The 24,118-nt window shown below is 36.3% G+C and overlaps 1 protein-coding gene across 7 annotated transcripts in view; it reads right to left on the reverse strand.

Moving 5' to 3' along the window:
* Positions 1–24,118, reverse strand: part of FAT1 (FAT atypical cadherin 1) — a 110,968-nt gene that overhangs the window by 49,422 nt on the left and 37,428 nt on the right. For all 7 annotated transcript variants that reach the window (XR_009967988.1, XM_062635844.1, XM_062636015.1 and 4 more), the window contains exons 3-4: positions 22,061–22,375; positions 1,569–1,630 (exon numbers count right to left, since the gene is read on the reverse strand). Coding sequence is in view for 6 of the 7 variants with exons in the window: in XM_062635844.1 (XP_062491828.1) it covers positions 1,569–1,630; positions 22,061–22,375 (377 nt within the window). In the remaining variant the exon portion in view is untranslated. The remainder of the gene's footprint in view (positions 1–1,568; positions 1,631–22,060; positions 22,376–24,118) is intronic.

Raw genomic sequence — 24,118 nt, forward strand, 5'->3', positions numbered from 1 at the left:
TATGATCTCTGGTATAAGATTTGGCTCAGAACAAATAGCACACTCCCACCCATTGCCTAGCTGCAGTCTGAGAATTCATGCAATTATGGCACCATTCTCAACCAGCAACTTGGACACAGCCATCCTGTTCCAGGGATAAGGCAAAAGCAGTCAAAGCCATACTGTGCCAGGTGGCTTCAGGGTCAGAGAACTATCTACAGCTCATTTTATTTACTATATAAATCTAACACAAAAGCCAGCACAATATGCATAGGAGTAAAAGTCATGAGATACTCATTTTACAACCAATATACATAGCAGTGGTCAAGAAATAAGATACAAATGACATGAAGTGCTTTGGGAAACTGACACAAGCAGATTTAAGGATGCAATTTAAAAAGAGAATAATATAATGACTTTCAGTTTCCAGGAATAACATGTCTAATGCTAAATCAGATTTGTCAACAATTAACTTTTCTGCTACTACTACTACTAGGAACACACTGCAGAGGAAATTGCATCCAATTGCTACTTAGGTGCGAAGAGTTCTTTCCAGAACTGATATAGAAATGAAAATAATGATAAAAATTTTGTCTAACAGCTGCATTAATCCAGCTTGCAATGCACCAAAGGGATAGAAAAAAGGCCAAGAAGACTGCATTTACACTGGAGTTCTGCAAAGGTGTCCTTTGCACTATCAAGGAATACATTCACTTCCAAGTCCTACTAGAAAACTCTTCTACAGATTTCTCAAGTTTTGAGGAAGCCCAGACTTGCTTCTGTAGCTATACTTAGTTTTGCTGACTCACATTGCAGTTTTTTATCTATCATCCAGGAGGAGAGGCAAAATAAAGATTCCAGATAAATCTTAGCATGTAAGTATCACTGTGAACATTAACTCTTAGATACTTAAATAATACTACAACATTTGTAATTGTGGGTGAAGTACAATGCTGTCACATTGCATGACAACACTTGTTAATGACACAGTTGTCTACACGTTTTTCTTTCATGTTTGACAGAGAATTTCTATTACATAAATTCCAGATGATCAATTAAATGTAACTAAAAAAAAAAAGAGTTCATGAATTTCATGCTCTTGGACTCTGGACTCTATAATGCATATTTCATGACTCAATACAATCTGTTAGCATTCTCAATGTTAAAAAAAAAAAATGATCCTGCAGCTCTTTTTCAGAGGTCTATGTTCAGCAAAAGGCAGGCTGAAATGGCCATTCCAATAATTACACAGGAAAATAAATAAAAAAAAGGAATCATACTCCTTATAACAATCACACCTTTGTACTGCTTAAAAGAAAAACCTGGTTTACAGATTTAAAAACAAAAAAATTGCCTTCTATCTATATCTTAATTCTTCTTACAAAAAAGGTCTAACATACAGTTTTTATAAGCTAGGTACTGCAATACATTTTCCATGTTGCAATATAATGAATATAGAAGAAAACTACTTCTGAAATCCAGTTCTCTAAATTCCTCATATAGTGATGAAGTATGGTAAACTTAACCCTTTGTGAAAGAACAATGAACTTACAGACACTATTTTTCAGAGAATTAAAGAAATTATTTACCTCTAATATGTGTTCTCCCTGCTGCTCTCGATCTAGTTTTCTAGATGTAGTTGTAATTAGACCTGTAAATGTAAAAGAATAATTAATCAGATCCTTCAAGAAAATAATGTGAATGAAGATTAGGTTAAACCAGTAGTTACTGATATACAAAATCACAATTTCTTCTTAGGTGGTCTCTTCTATTTCTGGAGAAGTTACGCTTTCATTAAGGGAAGGGGGGGGTGAGAGGTTTGCTTAAGAACCATGAAAATATTCTTTGCAATCTGAAAGCTAAACTGTTGCAGCCCTTAGGACAGATGCAGTTCAATTTTCAACACATCTGTGCATGTCATGCTTCTAACAGGAATAATGTATGTAATTCTCTCAGAAGTCTTGTTTTCAGCGGGTGTTCATACTCCTTATTCAGAGGGTGGTCACAGACATTATTTGAATAATTACCAATCTCTTCAGGAGAAATACCTATTTGTATTTTTAGCAACAAGAACAGGAAAAGGATGATGTGAAGAGATGCATCAGTGGTGGTAACCAAAGAAATTTGTGTTTGTTGGCTTGATTTGGCAAAGTTGTGAACGCTCCATCCCTGGGGGTGCTCAAGGCCAGGTTGGAGAGAGCCTTGGGTGACAGGGTTTAGTGTGAGGTGTCCCTCCCCATGGCACAGGGGTTGGAACTATAAGATCTTAAGGTCCTTTCCAACCCTAACTATTCTATGATTCTATGATTCTATGACAAGGAGTCAGTTGCTGTTGGCAACAGCAGACGAGTTTTTAATGCATCATGTTAGATTTTGTTGCAAGAGTCTGATACACCTTTAATGCAAGATTGGGAAGGCGTGATTACTTTTGCTTTAAATAAAGAAATTCAAAAATTATGAAGTGACAAAATAACACTGAAATATAAATACAAAAGGATGTTATTTGAATTAATTCTCCCTAACAGTAGGTTCAAAATTTTACCTATTTAGTTTGATGAAAAATAAACTCAATCAACTCAATTACAGTTGAATGGCTTGCTATGGTATGGCTTAACTGTGCCATGGATGCAGACACAAGAGGTAACTCAAGTTTCTTTGCTGCACAAAAGCCATTAACTTGTTTACAGATACAAGTTGGCCCCACAAACACTACTGTGGTGTTCACGTTAGACTGAGCCTGTGCTAGTAAATCCTGAAAGATCTAACTGGGCTTTTCATGGAGCAAACAACAAGATTTGTATTCACGCAGCTTAAGCCACTACTGGCCAAAGCATCCCATATTCTCAAGAATTCAGCATATATAAGATACAGAAGATGATGTAATGTCATGAGACCTTTTATCCAACTATTCCAGATTTTTACAGTGACAAGAAAGCACTGCTATCTCAATCCTTAATTGTCAAACTGAAAAACAGGGAAGCAATTACCCAATTAAGGCCAAATTAGAGATGAAATCAAGGCTACCTACTTCATGTTCCTAACTATACTATAAGCTTTATTAATAAGACCTCTTATAAGTAAAATTAAAATCCACTCTTAAAGTTTTCAAGGTTGATCTGCTTTAGTAAAAAAGCCTTCAATTTTGTCTCACAGCTGATAAAAAACAGAGTGTATAAGTAAGAGCAATAAAGATTTTTAATTTCACCTAAAAGAGAAAGGCCAATGGAAGCAGTATTGTATACCACCAGTGCATAGCTACTCAGTGTTCCTGTCAAAATACAGTTGTAGTCTGCATTAAACAACAGTGTGTACTAAATAGTATGAATAAAACCTATATAAGGCAATATTACAGCTGTCAAATGTTCAAACAACTATTATTCAAGAAATAGTGCAAATAATGGCTGTGCAATTATGGTCAAATCTGCCCTTGTTCTTCCAGCAGTTTGGTTTGCCATTGTATCAAATCCATTATATACCTGATATTCTAGACGTAAAGACTTATTATCTTCTCCTACTTTATCTTTTTATGCTTTTACAGGACATAGAAAATATGTATGTCATTGTTAAGATACAACTTTTGGTATTATAAAGCAATTGTCCCTAGTTACAAAGAAAATGAGAATGAAAATTAAAAAAAAAACAACCCAGCCAAACAAAGAAGGCAAAACTGCTTCATTAGTACTTCTATTTAGGAAGGGAGGGGAGAGTGGGGACAAGGAAAAAGAAAAAAAATGATGCTGCAGCTCTGAAGTAACCTTGAGGCAATAGCTTCCCATACAGATTAGACAGCTGTGACCAATAACAACTGAAAATATTTATTGTCACATATTCTAAGCAAAGCTTTCTCCTGATTTCCTGGCTGAGGTTGGTCAAGCCGTACCTTTTCTTTTCACAGGCTCTATGGGAAAAAGCAGAGAACTGTTAATTGGAAGTGAACAAATGGCAGAGACGATATCTTGTCTGCTTCCCTCAAGCAAAGGGACTTGTAGGCGACTTCAAGAAACACAAGCTCTCCTCAGTTTTCTATCAAGAACCTCTGGAGAAAACCAGTACAAGCCCTCCCACGAAGCATTAAACCTGAGAATCATCACAGTTGCAAGGAAAAAGGGTAAATTTCAGCATAGCCACTAAAGGAGTTGGCTACTGAATAGGTGGGTTGAGGATGAGGAAGGTCTCAAAAAGCACAATAATAATAAAGTAATTCCAGCAGAAATATCTCATTATGCTTGCACTTCTATGAATATTCAATATTCAGTCTATATGCTCTGTCTGACAATATTAGATTCTATCTCTCACAGCGGAAGCAAGTAAAGAATTGATAACGCATGAGAGCAGGAAGACACCTTTTAAGTTTCCTATCCACTTTTTCCCCAATTAAAAGCCATTAGGACTGGAGCCACCTCTAATAAATGCCAACTAATACTTTGGGAAAAGAAAAAAGCAAAAAAATGCTTTTCCTGCAAGCACTCCAGCCACTATTCTATCCTGTACCTGCTACTTGACATATTACAATTTATTAAAGGAAATTTAATTCCAGACATATTTTCTTGTTTATGAAGCCGGTCAATACAGCTCAAATGGGTAAGCACAAAAATGCCCAGTAAGAACAAAGATAGATATATATGCTCTGATCTGTTAAAACTTCCAGACTTTTCAACAAAGCACACCACACTGTTAAAACACTTCAGACCAATAACAGAAGGGTTTAGTCTTCACCGTATATATCCTGTATATTCAGCAGAAACTAATGCCAACAAGGGAAATGTAACATTTCTAGATTTAGAATCACATACACATGCATGGCATTCTTTTTATTTAACTCTTTACTGCTAGCCACTTTACTAAGTGAAAACTTAGCTTCAATGAAGTGTTTCACTACAGCTTGACTGTAAAAGGTTTGATTATGGCAGTCACTAAGGTTTTCAATTTTTTCCAAGTTTTTCCTATATTATAAGATGTTTAATGCTGCATTGAGATTTCATCAGTTGTTAAAGAGCTTTCCTGAATTAAGGCCATGGGAATAAGGTCTAATGCTCCTATGCAGCATGGTCTTTGTGACTGCCCATTAAAAGGGGTGCAGAAAATCTTTGGACCTAATATAAGTTAGCTCCCATGAACAAGAGCCACTACTACTCTTTCTACTGAAAACGAAAGTTCTTCAATTTCTTAGATTGAACTCCACTCTTTTCTGGAAGAGTTTAGAGATGTCTTTGCTGTGCCCCTCCCTCTACACAAATAAATGAATAACCACACTTTTCCATACACCACATCCCCACAGAAGTAACAAGTAAAAGGTAATTTCAATTAATCTCTGAAGAAGTCTGCAACATAATCAGTTCTGATAATCTTATTGTGGAGAGAATCTGTTTACTGCTGAACGAGAAAAATGACAGCATGTGAGAAACAACCGGCCTCTATGACAAAGCATTTTCAGTTTTGAAGCAAAACACACAGAGCATCATTTTGCAGTCATATTTTCATATTTTCCTCCTGCCTCCTCTTACCCCACTCCCTTTCCTTCCTCTCCACAAGACCAACAGGAACAATGAACTCCAGTAATTCACATCACTGACTATTATTCCACCTGGAAATCAATGCACACTATGGCAAGATGGGTCAAGCACCCTCAGGAAAACAAGAGTTTATAACAAACATTTCTAAGATAATGATGAGCAAATGGTATCTCTAGTGAATTGGTGCAATTTTCCTATTCAATAATGTTTCAAAACTCACGTCATGAGAAACATTTTCATAGCAGCAGCTTAGCAATTTAAAGAGCTTGGATAAACCACAGCTGTTCTGCTTCACTAGCTGCAGAGGTACTATAATGAGCTGAAACTAACTGTAAACATCCATAACAAAACAAAACAAACTCATCAGGTAACAAATACGATTGTATTCTCTCTTCCTTCCTCTTCTGAGTTTACATTCCGGTTATATCTGCTGCCTATTTGAGGCCTACTGAAAAAATCAAATTGTATTCAAACAAAATTTACTTTAGATTTCTATTTTAAACAGTATTAAAACAAACAGACAAAAATGCCACTACAGGATTCAATTACATAAATATAAATTAAAACTGCTACACTCGGAATACAAAATAGCACAAAGGAGCGGACGTTAGCAGGGATTTATCTTATCCCATATAAGCTTTCATCTCAGTGCCCAGTTACATCATGTTACATCTGCATCTGAAAAACAGCACATCAACCACAAATTTCACACAATGCCACCTCTTAAAAAAAATCCCCACAGCACATTAGGTGAGCACCGCGTTACAAATGTTAGTATTAATTCCATGCTATTAGCTATCTTTATGGCATGGATGAACTCAGTGATGAAAGAAGTAGCATCAGAAAAAGTGGTCTTTGCAAGGGGACGAGGAAGGCTCAAATTTTTTGTCGTACTGTGTATACATCATGCATTCCCTACTACAAGCATACCTACAAACATTTGTGTTTTCAAAACTGTACACACTTTCCAACTGCACATTCAGCTTGAGATGATGAAGGCTCTGGAGCTCGATAGGAGTTTGGCTGTTAGCCAGGGCTAACCCCCCATGATCCAAAAAACTAAAGCAGATGCTAAGTCTACTAAGCTGCCTCCAGTAAGCTTGATTTGTATAATGCAACACTATTTGAATTGTAGTGTATGAAAAGAAAGTTCCTCTGTTCAGTGAGTGCACTGGCACTGAAGGAAATATGGAAAGCAGCTACAACATTTTTTATCACCAAGTTCAAAAGATAAAAGACATTGGAACTAAATATAAGTGAGGTCACATTTTATTGATACGATTTTCATCTTCTATGTTGAACACAAACCATAACCAGTCAGCAGAAATGTTTTCTCTGGATGGCATTCGTGCAACTCAATCAGTTTAAAGCTTTAATCAGTTTGCTTACACTGTATTATTATTTAGGCTCTCATTTCACCCACTTCAACCTCAAAAAAGCCAAATTTCTAATGAATGTCAGAAATAATTATCTTGGCATTTTCTTTACAAGGTCTTAATATATAAATCAGTGTAAGAGTTGAAGGAACTATGGATTTTAAATTCACGTGTGGCTGTAATAATCTAGTTTGACAACTGCATAACATGACCCTAAAGCACAGGGCAAATTACCACTCATGTCCTGTAAGTTGAAGACCAATTATGTCTCTTCAAGTGATAAAAATGCTGTCGCGCCGCAAGGCAGGATTTCCTACTAATCATCCTCACTTAAGAAATAGTGTATTATATCCAATTCAAGACAGCTTTCCCTGTAGACAGAGGAATATATCTTTTGTCTGAGACTAAGTCCACTAGAATTAGCAGTTCCCTGCTCAAGAAAGTACTTCCTGTGAGCAAGCCATGTCTTAGACATCCCTGATAACAAAGTGTCAAGTCTACTGTTGGGAAGATCTCTTATGACATTGTTTTAAACTGCTTTCAGTATCTCCAAAATAAAGACAAAATGACTGATAAACACAGTAATCCATGATTGTTTCATCACTGACACAGGAAGATGACTATTTTTTTAGTCATCTTTCAATTCATTTCAAGTTCACTATGATTTACACCTCACTTTACAAACAATGACCATCTGAAAAGGCCCTTGTTTGCTTTCTAAGGATACTCAGATAAGCTTTTTGGCAAGACTATAGTCAAATCTTGTCTTCTGTGTATGCCAAGACAAAGCTTCACAACTGAAGCAAATAAACAGGTTATTAAAAACAGATCAATGAAAAGTAATAGCAGGGGGATTTAAGAACAGGTTTCAGCTTTGCAGCTGACAAAATATAAATTCTATGTCTTACAGTCATGTATAGGTGACGATTATAAGCTAGACAGTGTGCCACCGTAATACATTGCCATGAAGGCAGGCTGCTGAATTAAAAACCAAACAAGATCATAGTCCTAACCAGCTATCATACTGGAGAAAGTATATCATAAGGGAACTAACCAACTTTGGTTTATAAAGTCCTAAAGGTATTTCCTTAGCAATTTGACTTGCTTTTCATTCCTAAACTCTTACTTGTGCTAAGCACTTCTATGGCTTTCAATAAAACCAGCAACAGAACTGTCACCAGCAATTTTGAAGTGCTGAAAATATGATTATAAACATATACTCCCCGAAGACATTGCAGGATGCTTTACAAGCACATTAAACTGCTGCAACTGCCTCTTCTGTTCAAACAAAACATTTAAAAGCAATAATTTCCATTCTTTCAATAAAGACAGCAAAAATGGTACCACATTTCAAGAGAAACTGAAAGTCCAGGTTCTTTTCTCCATCCACTAGCTAAAGAGTTATGCTGTTGTTTGCTTGCTCTCTTGGGCCTCATGAATCTTACCTTTTTTTGCTATACAGCTGTTTAGGTAGAACAAAGATCACTTCTGCCTAACACAGCTTACAGCCTGTGGCTTAGCAGGCTTTTTTAGGCAGTTTAAATCCACTTTCGGGGCTAAAGGAGTAGTTTTTGCTTCACATATGAACTTTCTGATCAGGATATTTTACAAAAAAAAATTAGTTACAACACCCTATAAATAGATAGTTTTAGAAAAATCTTAAAGAGAGACATACTTCAGTACATTGCACTGAAATCAGCGTTCATTTTAAGTATAGCATGATTGCCCTCAACTAGTGCAGTCTTTCACAGTTTTTGTGCCTTTCCCCTTCAATTCCCATCTGCAGCAATTCAGTCAAAAGTCAGGACACTCCCACAACATACAGGCACCTAGGTAAACTCCAAATTGAATGGTCTAAAACACTTTATAGAACTGTACTTGCTCTTCAGACCACCGTTTTATTAGAGACACATCTTTATTCATGTTTCAAATGCTGATGCACATCCTCTGGATTTCACTCACAAAAACACTTTTGGCACATTTATCCCAGTGAATAAATGTCCTGCCCTTTGAATGATATGAAAAGTAAAGTAATAACCGAGATCTCAGTCGCACCCAGGTCAGGCCTGCATCAAACAAGGGATAACTGGTCTAGTCCATAGGGGTGGGCTTGTGCCAGCACATTGGAAGTACTGAATTTATTGAAATATGGTAATATCAGTGTTTATGAGTTTGTTACTTGTTGCCAAAACAGACTGCAAGCTTTGTATATAAGGTTAAAAAGTAAGTTACTTAACCCTGCTATATTACACCATGAATCACCACATTAATCAGTAACCAGGCAATTTAACTATTCAATCCTACCAGTAAAAAATGAAAGCACAAGGTGCGTATGTGAAGTTAAGTGTCACTTCCCTGAACTATTTTAATAGCTACAAAGACCTGGAATTCGCTTATCAGAGTACTCATTAACCATTTTAGTGATTACAAGCAGGGAGCAAAGACAAGCAACCTACCAAAGATTATTAATATATGGTATGAGGAGGAAAAACTCTTTACACAAACAACTAATTATCCAATCCAATAAACACTGTAGAGCTTCAATTTCAACTAGATTTCAAATGACATATGAAATCTGTGCTTAGTGATCACACAATTATATGAAAACTGCTCAAATATAAAAGTAAATATTGTACTTTTGAATACTCTAATGAGTCATGTAGCACATTATTTTCAGCTTATATTTATTAAGACAGTGATAAAACTGCTTCTGCCATAATTCTTTTACAAGTTGAACTATTTGGGGAATAATGAAAATAAATATGTAAATAATCACACATCCCTAAATAGCTATACTAGAAAAATAAACCAAAGCCTAAAATCCTACATTCTGAATGCTTCAAAGCACTTAGGATGTGTCCATTCTCATTGTCAAGCATATCCTTTTGGTAGTTTGTTTCTCTTATACATAACAAGATAAAAACCAGAACTGTAAGTCATTAGTAGTGTAAGATGAAAATACAAAAAAATAGCACTTAATACATAATTAAAAAATAGTTAAAAATTTTGAATGGAAAATAAAACAATAAAATGCAAGTGCGATTACTGAAACTAGTAAGTGATGATAAATGCCCTGTCAAATGAACTTTGATCTTGCTATCAACAGAGAACTACAAATTTTTGTTATTTCTTTGCTTACCTTGCAAAAATACTTTTGCCTTCAGCACCATCTGGTATACTAAAGCCACACCAATTCAAAGCTCAAATGCCTTTGATAATTAACTCTTTTAAGTGACCTGATCTTCATCACTTGCTTTATTATCTCATTTTGAGACATACCATCTTCAATAATTAAGTACAGAATTACTGCCATAGTCTTACACCATCTTGAAAGATCTTTTCAAACCTGACATAATCTCATTGCACTTATAGTGCCTGAACAAAGGAAGAAAACCCATGCTCCTTTCTAAACTTAGCTTTTTTTTCTCGAACAAAGAAAATGCATTTTTCTGATTATAGTAACCAGCACTGAGTTTTTAATATGTTTTAAATAAAATCACGATCAGTTGAGAGAGGCATTTAAAACCAATTATTGAATGACTGAAGTTAGTTTTGAGGTCACTTCCTCTGCTACGAAAAGTTTCATAATTTCATGATTAATCTCCCACAAAACTGCTGCAACACATGTGGATTAAAGAAGATTGACAAATTCACAAAGAAAGAACGTATATAGTCTTTTGAATTCATTCTGCCAGTAAAGCTATTTAGTTGGTAGCTATTGTCTCTGAAATGCAACGTAGCTAAGCAAAATTTAATTCTGAACTTCTTGCATTGAGTTAACTGAACATATTCATCAACAAGCAGATTTTTTAGCAGCAACAACCATAAAGTCAAAGTTTACATGCGCTGCAACTATACCTCAGTACACAAACAACCTAAACTTTAAGTCAGAGATTTAAAAGATATCACTGTAAGTCAAGAATACATGATTTCTAAGAGAAGTACAAGAGCCGATTTCCATGTTGGCTATCGTCTTGATGTCAAAATTACTCTTATACAATTCAACTGTTTTTACTAAAACTATTTTTTAGTAACAAAACAGTGGTTTGGTTGCAATTGGCATATCAATGACAGCATTGGTTAAGAACAACTGTAAGTAACACGGGAAATTACTGAACTCTTTATGGCATTTAATAAAATTCTAGAAACAGAAAAATGTATTATGAGGAAGAGTAAAAAGTTTGATAGTATTTTAATATTTTTGGGGGGGTAAAGTATGAAAACAGCTTTTAAATTTTTTTTTTATAAACTACAGTGATAGGTTTTAAGTGAAATAAATTTAAAAAGTGTAGTTAATATTTCTTAGTATTTAGCCTATTATGGTAACAAAACAACTCCCAAATAACATTACATTTTAAAATATAAAATTGTGAAAAATATTTGAGAACAGATATGAAAACTAGCTGACTGTTCTTGACAAAATCCATTTCCTCCAAATTTTGAAGACATGGCTTATGAAAGGGGGAAATTCAACTTCCAAATATTTATCACTGGATTTTGTGTGTGTCTGTATGGTTTATTTATTTTACTATTTGTTTTTTCTTAATTCAAACAATGAGAATTTCCTTAAGAAAGCTCACCAGTTGCAAGAGATAGTTGGTCCTTTGTCAACTTTAGAACTGACCATCCAATTTGAAAATAAAAACTTTTAACTTTCAAAATGTAGACAAAAAGAATATGTCTCCTTAAAAAGCCAACAAACAAAACTGTATCTCTGTTGCTGAAATACAGAAAGTTTTTCAAAGCTCTTGAAGGACTTCAGAATCAAATAAAAATATTTGGCACAGGCTTTTCCAACATGTATCACAGCAATGACACTGGATGGAAAGGTTTTTATCTCAAAGCAACTGGGGCAGGAACTAAGAGTAGCGTAGAATCACAGAATGGTTTGAGTTGGAAGGGACATTAAAATTCACCTAGTTCCAACCCCACTTGCCACATGCAGGGACACCTTCCACTCAATGCCCCATCCAATCTGCCCCTGGTAACACATCCAGGGATAGAGAATCCATACTTCTCTAGGCAGCCTGTTCCAGCGTCTCACCACCCTGACAGTAAATAATTTCTTCCTAATATCTGATCTAAATCTCCCCTCTTTCAGTTTAAAGCCATTCCCCCTTGTCCTGTCACTACATGCCCTTGTAAAACATTCCCCCACAGATTTCTTGTGGGCCCCCTTTAGGTAGTGGAAGACTACTTGCTATAAGGTCTCCCTGCAGAATTCTCCAGGCTGAACAAGCCCAACTTTCTCCACCTGTCTTCACAGAAGAGATGCTCCGGCCCCCTGATCATCCACATGGCCCTCCTCCAAACCCAACTTGAGCAGGCCCACATCCCTCTTTTGTTGGGGCCCCAGAGCTGGATGCAGTACTCCAGATGGAGTCCCATTAGAATGGAGTAGAGGGGAGAATCACCTCCCTCCTGTGACCCTGCTGGTCACATTCCTTCTGAGGCAGCCCAGCATACCGGGAAAACAAAAACATTGCAACACTTTGTTTGGGTTTGTGTATATACATCTAAACCCTGAAATGCTAGTTTCTAAATGTGAATTTGGAGATTCATACAATGCTGCTTCTCTCCTCCCCCTGGCCTTTTTTTTTTTTCTTCTTTTTATTTTATCATAGAATGCTTTGGGTTGGAATGGACCTTAGAAATCATCTAGTTCCAACCCGCCTGCGATTTGTAGGGACACCTTCCACTAGACCAGACTGCTCAAAGCCCCATCCAGCCTGACCTTGAACACTTTCAGGGATGGGGCATCCACAGCTTCTCTGGACAAGCTGTTCCAATATTTCACCACCCTCACAGTGAAGAACTTCCTAATATCTAATCTAAATCTACCCTAAATTGCATATTATTTTCTACAATTACAAGGCATAATACTAATGGAAGTCTAGAATACACTGCAGTTGTTTAACTACTGATTTGAAGGACTCCTGTAACTGAACCATATGTAAAGACCTCCATGCAACACTCATGACAGAGATCACATAAACTGCTGTCAACGGCCTTGTCTCCCCTCTTAGAAAAGCTGAAGAAGAGTTTTATAGCTGACTCGTAGTTAGCCCTTGGCTGTGACTCCACAGTTCCTGTACAACTATTATTTTTGCTGGGACTGATCTTTTATTTTCACCACTCACAAATCAAGCCAAGCTAGATCTGCATTATGGCACTAATTTGGAGTAACCTCTTGATTAATTCCGTATTAATACTAGCATTATAGTGTTGTTATGTACAAAAACTATCTAGGAAATACATATCTTTGAAAGCCTGTGTGAACGTAGTACTATGCAAGTGACTGATCACCATCTCTTCCCTGACTAGAATTACCACTTCACATTATATACTCCAGCTCAAAAAAAACATACGCTACAGAGGGAGTCTGGCACCATCATCATTTCTGCATCAGAATACGGGAAAATGGAAAGAGAACCGTAACTTTCTTTTAAACTCCTGCATTACAACACAGATCATGCAGAGCATGACCTTAAGTTTTTATGCAGTTCAAGGACAGAAAAAGGAGAAACAAAGGACTGCTGTGCTTCCCATTTATTTTCTACCTCCTACTATTTCTCTTTTTCCAGACATGAATAAATAAATAAGCAAGCCCCAACACCACCACCTAAAAGTGATCTCTACATGAATGCTTGGAAATAGTTCTTTAAAATAGCTGCCTATACTACAGCAAATCTTCTATATTCAAGTGCTAAATCCTTCAATATTGTAAAGCAGATATGAAGATGTCAGAAATTTTGCAGACATGAACTTGTTTTCCCAGTTCCAAAAAACTACCAAAAGAAAAATACTTGTCAAACTGCACTTCAAGTGCTTTAAGCGTCATTTAAAAAGGAAAATAAAAGTACCTCGTGCAGAATTAAGCTTTCTTTCCAAATACATATCTGTGTAAACTTTCATCTACTCATGTAATCCTCTGTGGTTGCAGGAGATCAACAAACACCTGGGTTAATTCTGGTCACATTTTTAGTAAAGGTTAAGAAAAAAAAAACAAACTGTTCCAGAGACAGTGTAATCAAATATTTTCTCTGCATGTGACAGGTAAATAGTTGGGCACATGGATGCTGCTATATATGCTTCGAGTTGAGTGCCATGAATGAACAATAGTTGAGCCTGGCATTGTCTGCCAGCTACAGAAGTAACAAGAACAACTTCAGTGTTTCGCTCTTTATTTAACTTTAAATCACATTAGTGTGTAATGTGGCAATACTGGTTTTATTAAAGTTCTAAAATATTACATCAATTGGGACTAAAACCCACAAGCAGTTAAGCAACAAAGATTTCCTTTGTTCAAATGAAGCCAATACTACTGTGCGGTCACTGGCCCTTCATTTCCTCACTAAGTAATTCTCCAGTGTTATCGGAAACCCATGGAAGTTGTTTGCAGCTGTACCCATTTCCTCTTTCACTTCAGTCTCCAAATCAGACAGACAAAGATACTGCTTTAAAGGTTACAAACAGTGTAAAATGATAAAATCATATGATGTAGACAGTTTGACCATGAGCCATTAGCATTTTATAACCTCACAAAGCTGTAATAATTACCCGGGCCCAACAGTGAGAGCCACGGACTCAGCGCTGCTAAAATTTAAATCCTGTTCTTCGATAGAACAAACTTTTTATATTGAACTAGCATTCTATTTTGGGTTTGTACATACAGAAACGTCTTTAAGTCAGCACTTAATCTGAAGGCTGGTGTTAATTTGTAATGCGTGGTTTGAAGCATGGTATATAATTTATGAAACAGACTACCGCAATCCTAAATTGGCATAGGATCTATTTAACATAAGTACTTTCAAAAAACTTGAGATAGTAAAGAAGCATAGGGGAAAATTAAAAAAAGAAAAGACAATAAGAGCAAAAGTTATGTCAGATAATATTAAATCCTAGACAAACACATTTTCAGACTGTCACTCAAACTAAAAAACTCCAGCATCAGGACTGCTAAATCATCGTGACTGTTTTGCCATGTCTGCATCAAGATGCACAGATTCGGGAGTCACTGGAAGCACCCGATATAGTATATTCTGAAATATGTAATTACTCAGTGTTTCTGCTGGAATCCCCTATGTAAGAAAGGCCTTATATAAATGCCTAACTCCTACACCAGAGTATTACTAATTTCCTCAAAGGAATGTCTATGGCATTCTCATGATAATACCCAACTGCTGCTTAAATGTGCATTAATATATCTTCAGAACACTTATAAGCAATTAGGTCAAGCAATTATTTCTATTTTTATTTCTATTTAATACTTGCAAAACTGAAGTATGGGGAAATCAACACTCAAAATTAATTTTGTCATTCTCCTGGTTATGAACACAAGTCCAGGTTTTGGAAGTATATGTTATTTTCATATCAAGTTGCATTAAATGCATAGAAAGCTATACTTTTTCAATCAGCATTTCTGCAAATCTGTTATATGGAGCAACGTCAAGTAACCCCCTGCCTCATTTGCTATTACTGTGTTAAATTTCTGAAGTAAGGCATGGCTTCTGGGGAAAATGTTGTTTGCTACCCAACTCAAATTCTTTCCCAAGCCAAATCTGGTCAGTACAATAAATGTACCAGAAGTCCTCAGGGAGTGGAAACAAACATACCCATTTTGTAAAAAGATCAGAAATTATTTCTTGCCTAAACACATGGGCAAGGCAGTAAAAGAAAAAAAAGTACACTGGTCTTCCCTCACCCAATATGCATAGCTGGTTAGGATTCTGGTTTCTTGTTCGCTAAGAACCAGAACTCTGTTCATTATGAAAATACAGGCTTTGCCATTCTAATGCACATACTGCCACTTACAAGGTAGTATAAGCTTCTTTCAGATACCATAACTCAGCAATCTGAGATATAATCATACCAAGCCTGTACCATTGAGTAGCAGCTGTATTTTAAAATTGTGGCATGGCAAAACTATTCCATCCATATGGAAACTGATATAGAGCACAGGGGACTTCAGCAAGCTCCTTTTGTTTAGAGAGAGTTCATTCAATGGCTCTAGTTCTGCAGCAATTAAGGTTATTCTCCTCAGCTCTTAAATTTCCATATTTTGCACATGACTCATTGAGCCATTATTGTTGGTCAGTTAAAGGTGAATCCCTTTCTTCCCATTTCACATGAGGCCTGCAATCCCATAATTTAAAGAATAAAAATAGAAGAAAACTACAAAACATAGGAAACTGAAAGAAAAATAATTTTGTTGACTATGGACTATAGTCGGGGAGCTAGTTTGCATACTACCCTTCACGATTCTTGCTGTGTGCAACAAAAAGCACTATTTAATGCATGTCCCACTCTCCTGTCTCAGACAGAATGAAATTACATGTTTTGACTGAAAAGTCTCTTAGTAAAATTAATAACTCTCTTGAATAAGCACTAACAGATCCACTTCTAAATGGTTAGTCCAATATAGATGAGAAATTATATAATCGTAATTCATACATGTGCACTTCTATATAGTGGTACTATCAGCTGTTATTAGTAGATGCCATACTAAGTACGTCTTCCACTTTCTCTAAAAATTACTGCAATCCTCCTGTCAACTGTCACGTTTCCAACATTCCTCTTCAAAAGCAATAAAGCAAATAAAGATATTATAAAATAAAAGAATAAATGATGAGGGGAGGGGTAATTTGTACACTCAAAACAATTGCATTAATGTTAAAAAAAGGGAATTTAATTCAAACAGTACAACAGTAAACTGTATTTTGTAAGTACAACCACAGTTTACATCAGTGACAAAACTTTTCAGATCTACAACTAGCTTGGAGTTCAATCACTGACTTAAGTAAAACAACTCGTCATTCCCTAAAGAGTCCATTTTTTGTCCACTAATATTTTCTTAGACAAAACATATCCAAATGCCACCAATGAAATATGGAAACTAACAACTATGAGTATTCTGATAATTAGTTTCCAAAGTCTTTGACCTTGTTACAAGGTAATTTAAAATTAAAATACCTGAACAACTCATGAACAAATAAACCACACCCATAGGAAGCAGTGAAATATTACTAAACTTTCTATTATACATACCAGCAAAAAAATAAATTGCGCATTGGGAGCTCCAAAGCACAAACCCAGAACTTGATTCCTGCCATATTATCTTTTGCTTTACATGAGAGTTGCTAAAGCACAAATAATTTCTTATCCTCAGTGCAACAGCTCTGGGGTTAAGTAGCGAGATTAACCATAGAGACGCAGGATGTGTTCTGAATAGCTATGAAATCCTGCCAACTCCAACTCCTTCCATCTAAACATTAAGATGCCTTGCATTTCTACCATTTTGTTAATTACTTCTGTATTTAATTAAAAGCTATGTTGAAAGAAGTTAAGCAGATATAAAGTAGTTAAAATTAATTTACATATTGCTCTACAGTTGTATTCAAGCTGACCATGAAAGTTATGCAATTAGTCTTTGCTTTAATTCTTTCCTGTAAATAATGACAACTGTTTTTATTCCACCTGGCTAGGTCATGTATACAGCAGCTTTTTTTTTATTCATGGAAACTCCAAAAGTAAATGAAATTATACTTTATTTGCTTTAATGAAAGGCCAGGTAGATCCGAAAAGTTTACAAAAATGTCCTGTGAAGTACTGTGTTATATATCCTGCTCCAAAAAGTGAAGCAGCATTTCTCCATGCAAAAAAACCTTAGCAATGTTTCTTTAACTAAGTTATTTTATAATTTCTTCAAACAAGAAATATGTTTTCAAGTGCTGATGAAGATTTACTGAAAGACATAGTCAGAAGCCGAAGCACATAGATACTATTATACCTAGTAACATTTTTAAGAAACAGATCAGTCAATCAATAGTTCTTGGCATGAAAAGAAATTGCTTCTTTCTGTGAAAGATTAACTATATCCTACATAGGTCCATGTCAGTCAGTTTCACCATCTAAATATTCAGGATTATCGCACAGAGAGAGACATCTTAGTCAGGAGCCTATAAAATTCTAGAAATGAAACACTTCAGAGAACAGAAAGCAATGTTTTACTTGGCATAGGTTACATTTAGATTATTTCTATTTATATTCTGTATTAGTATTATACATGCAGTTGTAGCCATGGGACCACAACACCATAGTGTTAAATTCTATAAAGACTCAGAAAAAGATGGATCTTTGACCTGCAGAGAAGACAGTAACATATTGTCTGGCATGGGGAAGAGTGGCTGAAAAGCTGCTCAGCGGAAAAGGACCTGGGGGGTGCTGACTAACAGCCGTTGAACATGAGCCAGCTTGTGCCCCGGTGGCCAAGAAGGCCAACAGCATCCTGGCCTGTATAAGCAATAGCATAACCAGCAGGGCCAGGGCACTGATCATCCCCCTGTACTGGGCACTTGTGAGTCTTCACCTCAAATGCTTTGTTCAGTTCTGGGCCCCTGACTGTAAGAGAGACATTAAGGTGCTGGAGAGGGTCCAGAAAAGCGCAACGAAGCTGGTGAAGGACCTGGAGAATAAGTCTCATGAGGAACTGGGGTTGTTTTGTCTGGATAGGAGAAAGCCCACAGGGGGACCTTATTGCTGTCTACAACTACCTGACGGGAGGTTGGGGGGGGGGGGGGGTTGGTCTCTTCTCCCAAGTAACAAGCAATAGGACAAGAGATAATGGCCTCAAGCTGCACCAGGGGAGGTTTAGACTGGATGTCACGGAAAATTTCTTCAGAGAGGGTGATCAGGCATTGGAACAGGATGCCCAAGACAGTGGTGGAATCACCATCCCTGGAAGTGTTAAAAAACTGCATAGATAAGGCCCCCCCAGTGACATGGTTTAGTGGTGGACCTCGCAGTCCATGGGTAATGGTTGGACTTGATGATCTTAAAGGTCTTTTCCAACCTAGCTGATCCTATGATTCTATTGTCAGCTAAAACATATGTTTAACGCTCACCACATATTTTAAGAAATCCAACACTAGCCTTGCCTTGACTCTACTGAATGCCTTTACTGTCCTCAATTTGCCTTTGGTGCTGCACAGCAGCCCAAAGTAACCAACATAACAGGTGCTTAACTCTTATTCTGTCACTTTTAATGTTACAATGGGATACAGTTAAAGACTTGATCCTTATTCCAGACCCACCTCCCCTTTGGCTGGAAGGGAAACCTGGGGCCCTGTGAAGGTTTCTCTTCCTTTATCAAATACCTTAGTGTCTCACAAGGTGTAACAAGGGTAACATACCTGCATAAGCAAACAAGATGGGATTTGATTTCACTAATTCTAGTCAAATGCATTCTTCAGCTGAGCCTCCTTTAATTAATTGAGGGTGATAAAATATACTGTGTTTTAACTGCAACAATAATTAGTGTCTTTTAAAGTGACTTTTCAAACCTTAACACCCTAATCCTAGTGAAAGCTTTCACCAAAGACAGGATTCATTCAGGTTAAACATATTTGATTTCTAATATGTAAAAGAGAGACTTGAGAAGTTATGAACCTGATAATCTCAGTCAAAACTCATCTTGATCACCAGGTTAGTGCCTACCACAGACTGTCAGTTTCAAACTGAACGTATAGAGGAAAAACAAGGCAGCCCATTAGATAACATGAAATCCAGTGTCAGTGTCCCTCTTAATAGAAAGACAGTATGCATAAGCTAGCTATTTAATACCCATTCAACTTACTTGAGTGCACTCTGTGAACACAGCAGAAACCCAACAAAGAGATTTCCCTTCTCTGTTTATGTCTTCTCTTCCCCTCTTCTTTATTTTATCTATCTAGCACTATAATTTTAACAGCAATAGAGACCAAATGAGTTTACCTATTCCAGTGATTTTAACTATATTAACAAAAATAATTTCTGTTGAATGTAAACCAAGAGGGAGATTATTTTCTTCTCAGTGCTCGTATTTTGATTTTTTTCTTTTTTCTTCTCCTTTAGCACAGAGCTGAGAGGGACTCCAGACCACACTGCTACGGTATGCATGCTTCAACATAGTCAGGTAAGAAACTCTCTTGACAGAAAATCTTTATTAGCTTTATATTAAGTGTTCCTTATCACTTTACCATTTAGTGTGTTGAGCTTTCTCAAGTTCCCTTTGTAACATAAATTAGATTGTCAGTAAGCTACTGATGTGGAAAACTACAAGCTCCAAAGACAGGTCACAATCTCTGCTGCCCTAATTTTTCTATCCATTAAATAGAAATAAAAAACATGTTTATGCATTTCAAAACTTATATAAGGGAAGCATGCAAGTGTCCTTTTTAAAACAAAGTTTGGAAAATGCTGCCTAATCATACAGAAGGCAGAGAGGAGTAGGAAAGGACTGGAAAAAAAGAGCAAGAGAAAGTGAGCTACAAAAAAAGACAAAAAGCAAACAAACAAACAAAAAAAAACCAACCCCCCCCCCCCCCCCAAACCACCCCAAAAACAGCAACCAAAACTAGATGGTCAATTATACAGTAAAGACTACATGAATGTAGGCAGAATTTATGTTAACTTGCAATTTGAGCACTGCAGTCACTCAATTCTTTCTACCTAAGTTACAGGCAATTTTACTGCCATTTTTATAAATAGCACTGATTGAGATGACTATATGGAAGTAGCAGTAAAGAAGTAACAGTACTTTTCAAAACCAGAAAGAGTTAGGGAGTAGAAAAATTTTCCTTTTGCATCATGTTAAGCAGAGAAAGACAGAAATAAAGCACACACACAAACACCTGAGTTTTCTGCATTCACTTTAGAAGATTCTGTGGTTGAATATTTCTTATCTTACTACTTAGGTTGCCTTTGTTCTAAAAGCAATGCTTCTGTAAATACTGTATTTAGATACAGGCTTTAACTATGCTAAAGATCTGCTGCTGCTATAGTGACCTCGTATGTCCCTCTTGGCAATGCCTTCACAAGCAGATGCAGCACATGCTGACAAAGAAGCTATTGTCAGAAATAACCTGAATAACATACCTGTGTTTGCACTCAGAGCTTTGCTGACACAGCAACTAGAACTGCTGCAGCACACAAGTCTTTCATACCCTGAGCTGAAATAACCATGAAACAGAATGAAGGCCACAGTGCCAACCCAGCCTTCAAAACATATTTTTTCACCCAATTTTTGGTCTTTTAAATCTCCCGAAATTTCCCCCATGAATGAGCAAGAGCTAAATGAATAAGGCTTCTATTGCTCTCTTCTAATTACTGGGGTTGCTACAGATTAAAGTTGCTCTCTACACTTCTAGTCTAAAAATCTCTGGATCCTAAGAAGAAATTTCAGGCTGAGTGAATTGGAAGATTCTCCCCTAATTTGTAATGTGAAATAGTTCCTAGATGGAACATATGAAAAACTACTCTGTGCCCAACCCAGCAAAATATTATTTAATTAAAACCAAATCTTTCTTTACTGTTAGGAAAGATCTGTGTATAAAAACATCCAGCATGTGTACTGTACATCCATGTTATTTGTAAATCCATGCTCATTCAGAAGCAAGGGATGGTAGGCAACCTTTACATTGTCTTTAACATCACTGTGTAGCTTCAGTTAATATTGATTATTTTGTTTCCTTTCTCTGCCCTATACACATTTCTGTATTTGTAATTCACAGTTACTAAAAGGTTATTTGTTTCTTGTATTTGTACTTTCCTGTTAAATGTTTTTTGTGAAGCTTTCCAAACAACCTCTGAACTCACACTTTGTTTTCATTACCTGCAAATTATCTTCCAGATTTTCTATTTCTTACAACAGCAATAGTTACTGTCAAAGATGGTCCCTTATGACTGTGGGACAAGTGAGTTTATAGTTAACACATGGCCTGTTAATAAATGGCCTTAGACTGACTACCTGGAAAAAAAAACCAGCCTGACAAAAAAAAAATTAGGTGTGAAAATTGGAAAGCTACGACTGCTAAAAACAGCTGGGATGAAACTAAGCTAAAATATGTATTTTTGCTGCACTACAAAAGCAAACAGGTATTGGCTAGTATAGAGGGGAGCTACCCTGAAGTAAACCTTCCCAAAATATGCACCATCTGGATATCAAGTACTTTGAACCAACTCCTTCACTCCCAAATCCTCTTCTGCTTGTTGATGTAACTTACTAATATTGACACAGACCAAGATACCAGGTTAACGAACATGAAAAGCATGGTTACAATGTTAAACCAAAGATCTTGATTTTGCCTGGTTTATGTATTTATGCAAATATGTTGATTCAGTCAGATGTAAAATAAATAACGGTACTGCACTTACCAGTTTTGGGGTTTATTGAAAAGAAACCCTGTGGATTTCCACTTGTAATCTTGTAGGTTAACTTTTCACTTGAGCTAGAATCTGGATCAAACGCTTCAATCTGAATGACTGATACATCTTTAGGTGAGTTTTCCATGACCTCTGGGTAATAAACTGGTTCTGTGGTCTGAGGAGCATTATCATTAACATCCCCAACTTCTATGTAGATTTCAATGAAAGATGATAAAGGCACAACGCCTTGGTCTGCTGCATAAACAGTTAACCAGTAGTGTGAAGTAGTCTCACGATCTAGGAGATCTGCAGTCTCAATAATACCTGTTAATAGGAAGAGAGATAAATAGAAAAGGCCCAATAAATATGCAGAAGCATGCAAAAATATAGTAAGCAACAAGCTCAAACAAATTAAAAAAAACAAACACAAGTTCAAAATAACTGACATTGATTCTACAGTCCTTGTTAATATACACAGACAACATATTGAGGCTAACCTGAAGCCACAAAAAATAGAATTCCTGTAACTTTTCAGCAATTGTGCATTACAGATATTAAAACAATATATATTTAATTTCTTTTCCAATATTATTTGAGATTTATCAGATCAATTAGCACTATTTATAAAAGCTATTTTGCCTAAAAGATTAATGAGTAATTCACAGTCTTTTGGGACTTCAATGACCCTCTTTACTCATCACTGATTATACTGAATTTTCTACTATATTAAACGATCTAATACGGACTACAAACACTTGAACTGTTTACCATTTATCTGAATAAACAGCTACTTCAATGTGAAACATTCTTATCTATGTGCCCAGATAAATTATTTAACTGCCTTTTCTTAATGGGCTAATTTGAGTTCACACAGAAATTTCACAGAAAAAAAAACCAAAAGCTGTACTTGAAGCTAAACTTTGTAACATTAGGACCACCCAATAACTGCAGTTACTCTAGCAATGGGAAGCAGGACTTAGCTCAATTTTACACACATAAAATGAATTTAAGGAACAGCTACATAATTCAGCAACTTCATAAAAATCTGTCTGCTGAGTGTACAGGAGCTTGGCTAAGCCAGAACTAAATAAAGAATACGGGACTCGAGTTTTTATCAACTGTGAAGGAAATACAGATCTATTTTTATAAGCAGCTTACTCTACAGGTACCATCCTAATATGCATGTGCAAAAAGGCTATGTGACATGGTACATATGATGAGGAATGAATATTACATTAATTCACAGAGCTGTGGCACAATAAAACTGAGCACTTTACTTTTTGTGATCAGGCTGCTCTTACAGGTTGTGTGATTTGAGATATTCTGTAAACCGAACTTGAAACGAACCTGAAACTTATCAGGGTGAAGGACACAGCAAAGCCCTTGAAACCAGTTCTGTGGAAATCTTGCAAAGCTTTCTCATGGATCTTACTGTTTGTTATACTGACATACACCAGGCATAATTGGGACTGGAGCCGAGATGAGTCAAACTATCAACCATGACAGATGATTCTGGACTCTGGATAGAGCTACCCAATGTGACTGTGTGTCACGTTGTCCTCCTGAGCTCACACCACACAACACATATATAAATATACACACCATCAGTAAAATAGGACCACGATAAAATTATGCCACTGTGTTTTTACAGGAATTCTTCAGGAAAAGAAGGAACTCATAAGTGTCATTTTCTTCACACAGACCAGGCACTTTTTTAATGCATTATATCAGCTGAGCAAAATGAGATTAATATTGAGGAATTACTCATTTATCCATTACTTTCTTTGCCTTTTAAGAATCTGCATAAAGGTCTAAAAATCTCAATTTGAAATTTTACAAAGTCAAGAAGATCACTGCAGAAGGGCTGGAGGGGTTTGCATCTAATGCTTAGACCTTCAAAATATCCATATATAGCATTTCAAGCAACACAGCATTCCATAACTACCACCAGATGTCAGTGTGGAAATTGGTTTTATTTAGTGTTAAATACTTCAGAACTGGGATAAAAAGGAGGGGCACTGCAATTTGAAAATATACACACATTACATACAGTCTACAAAGTTTTCT

The sequence above is a fragment of the Pezoporus occidentalis genome, unplaced genomic scaffold, assembly GCF_034315485.1.
Source record: "Pezoporus occidentalis ecotype Australia unplaced genomic scaffold, CSIRO_AGI_Poc_V1 ctg1, whole genome shotgun sequence".
NCBI lineage: Eukaryota > Metazoa > Chordata > Aves > Psittaciformes > Psittacidae > Pezoporus > Pezoporus occidentalis.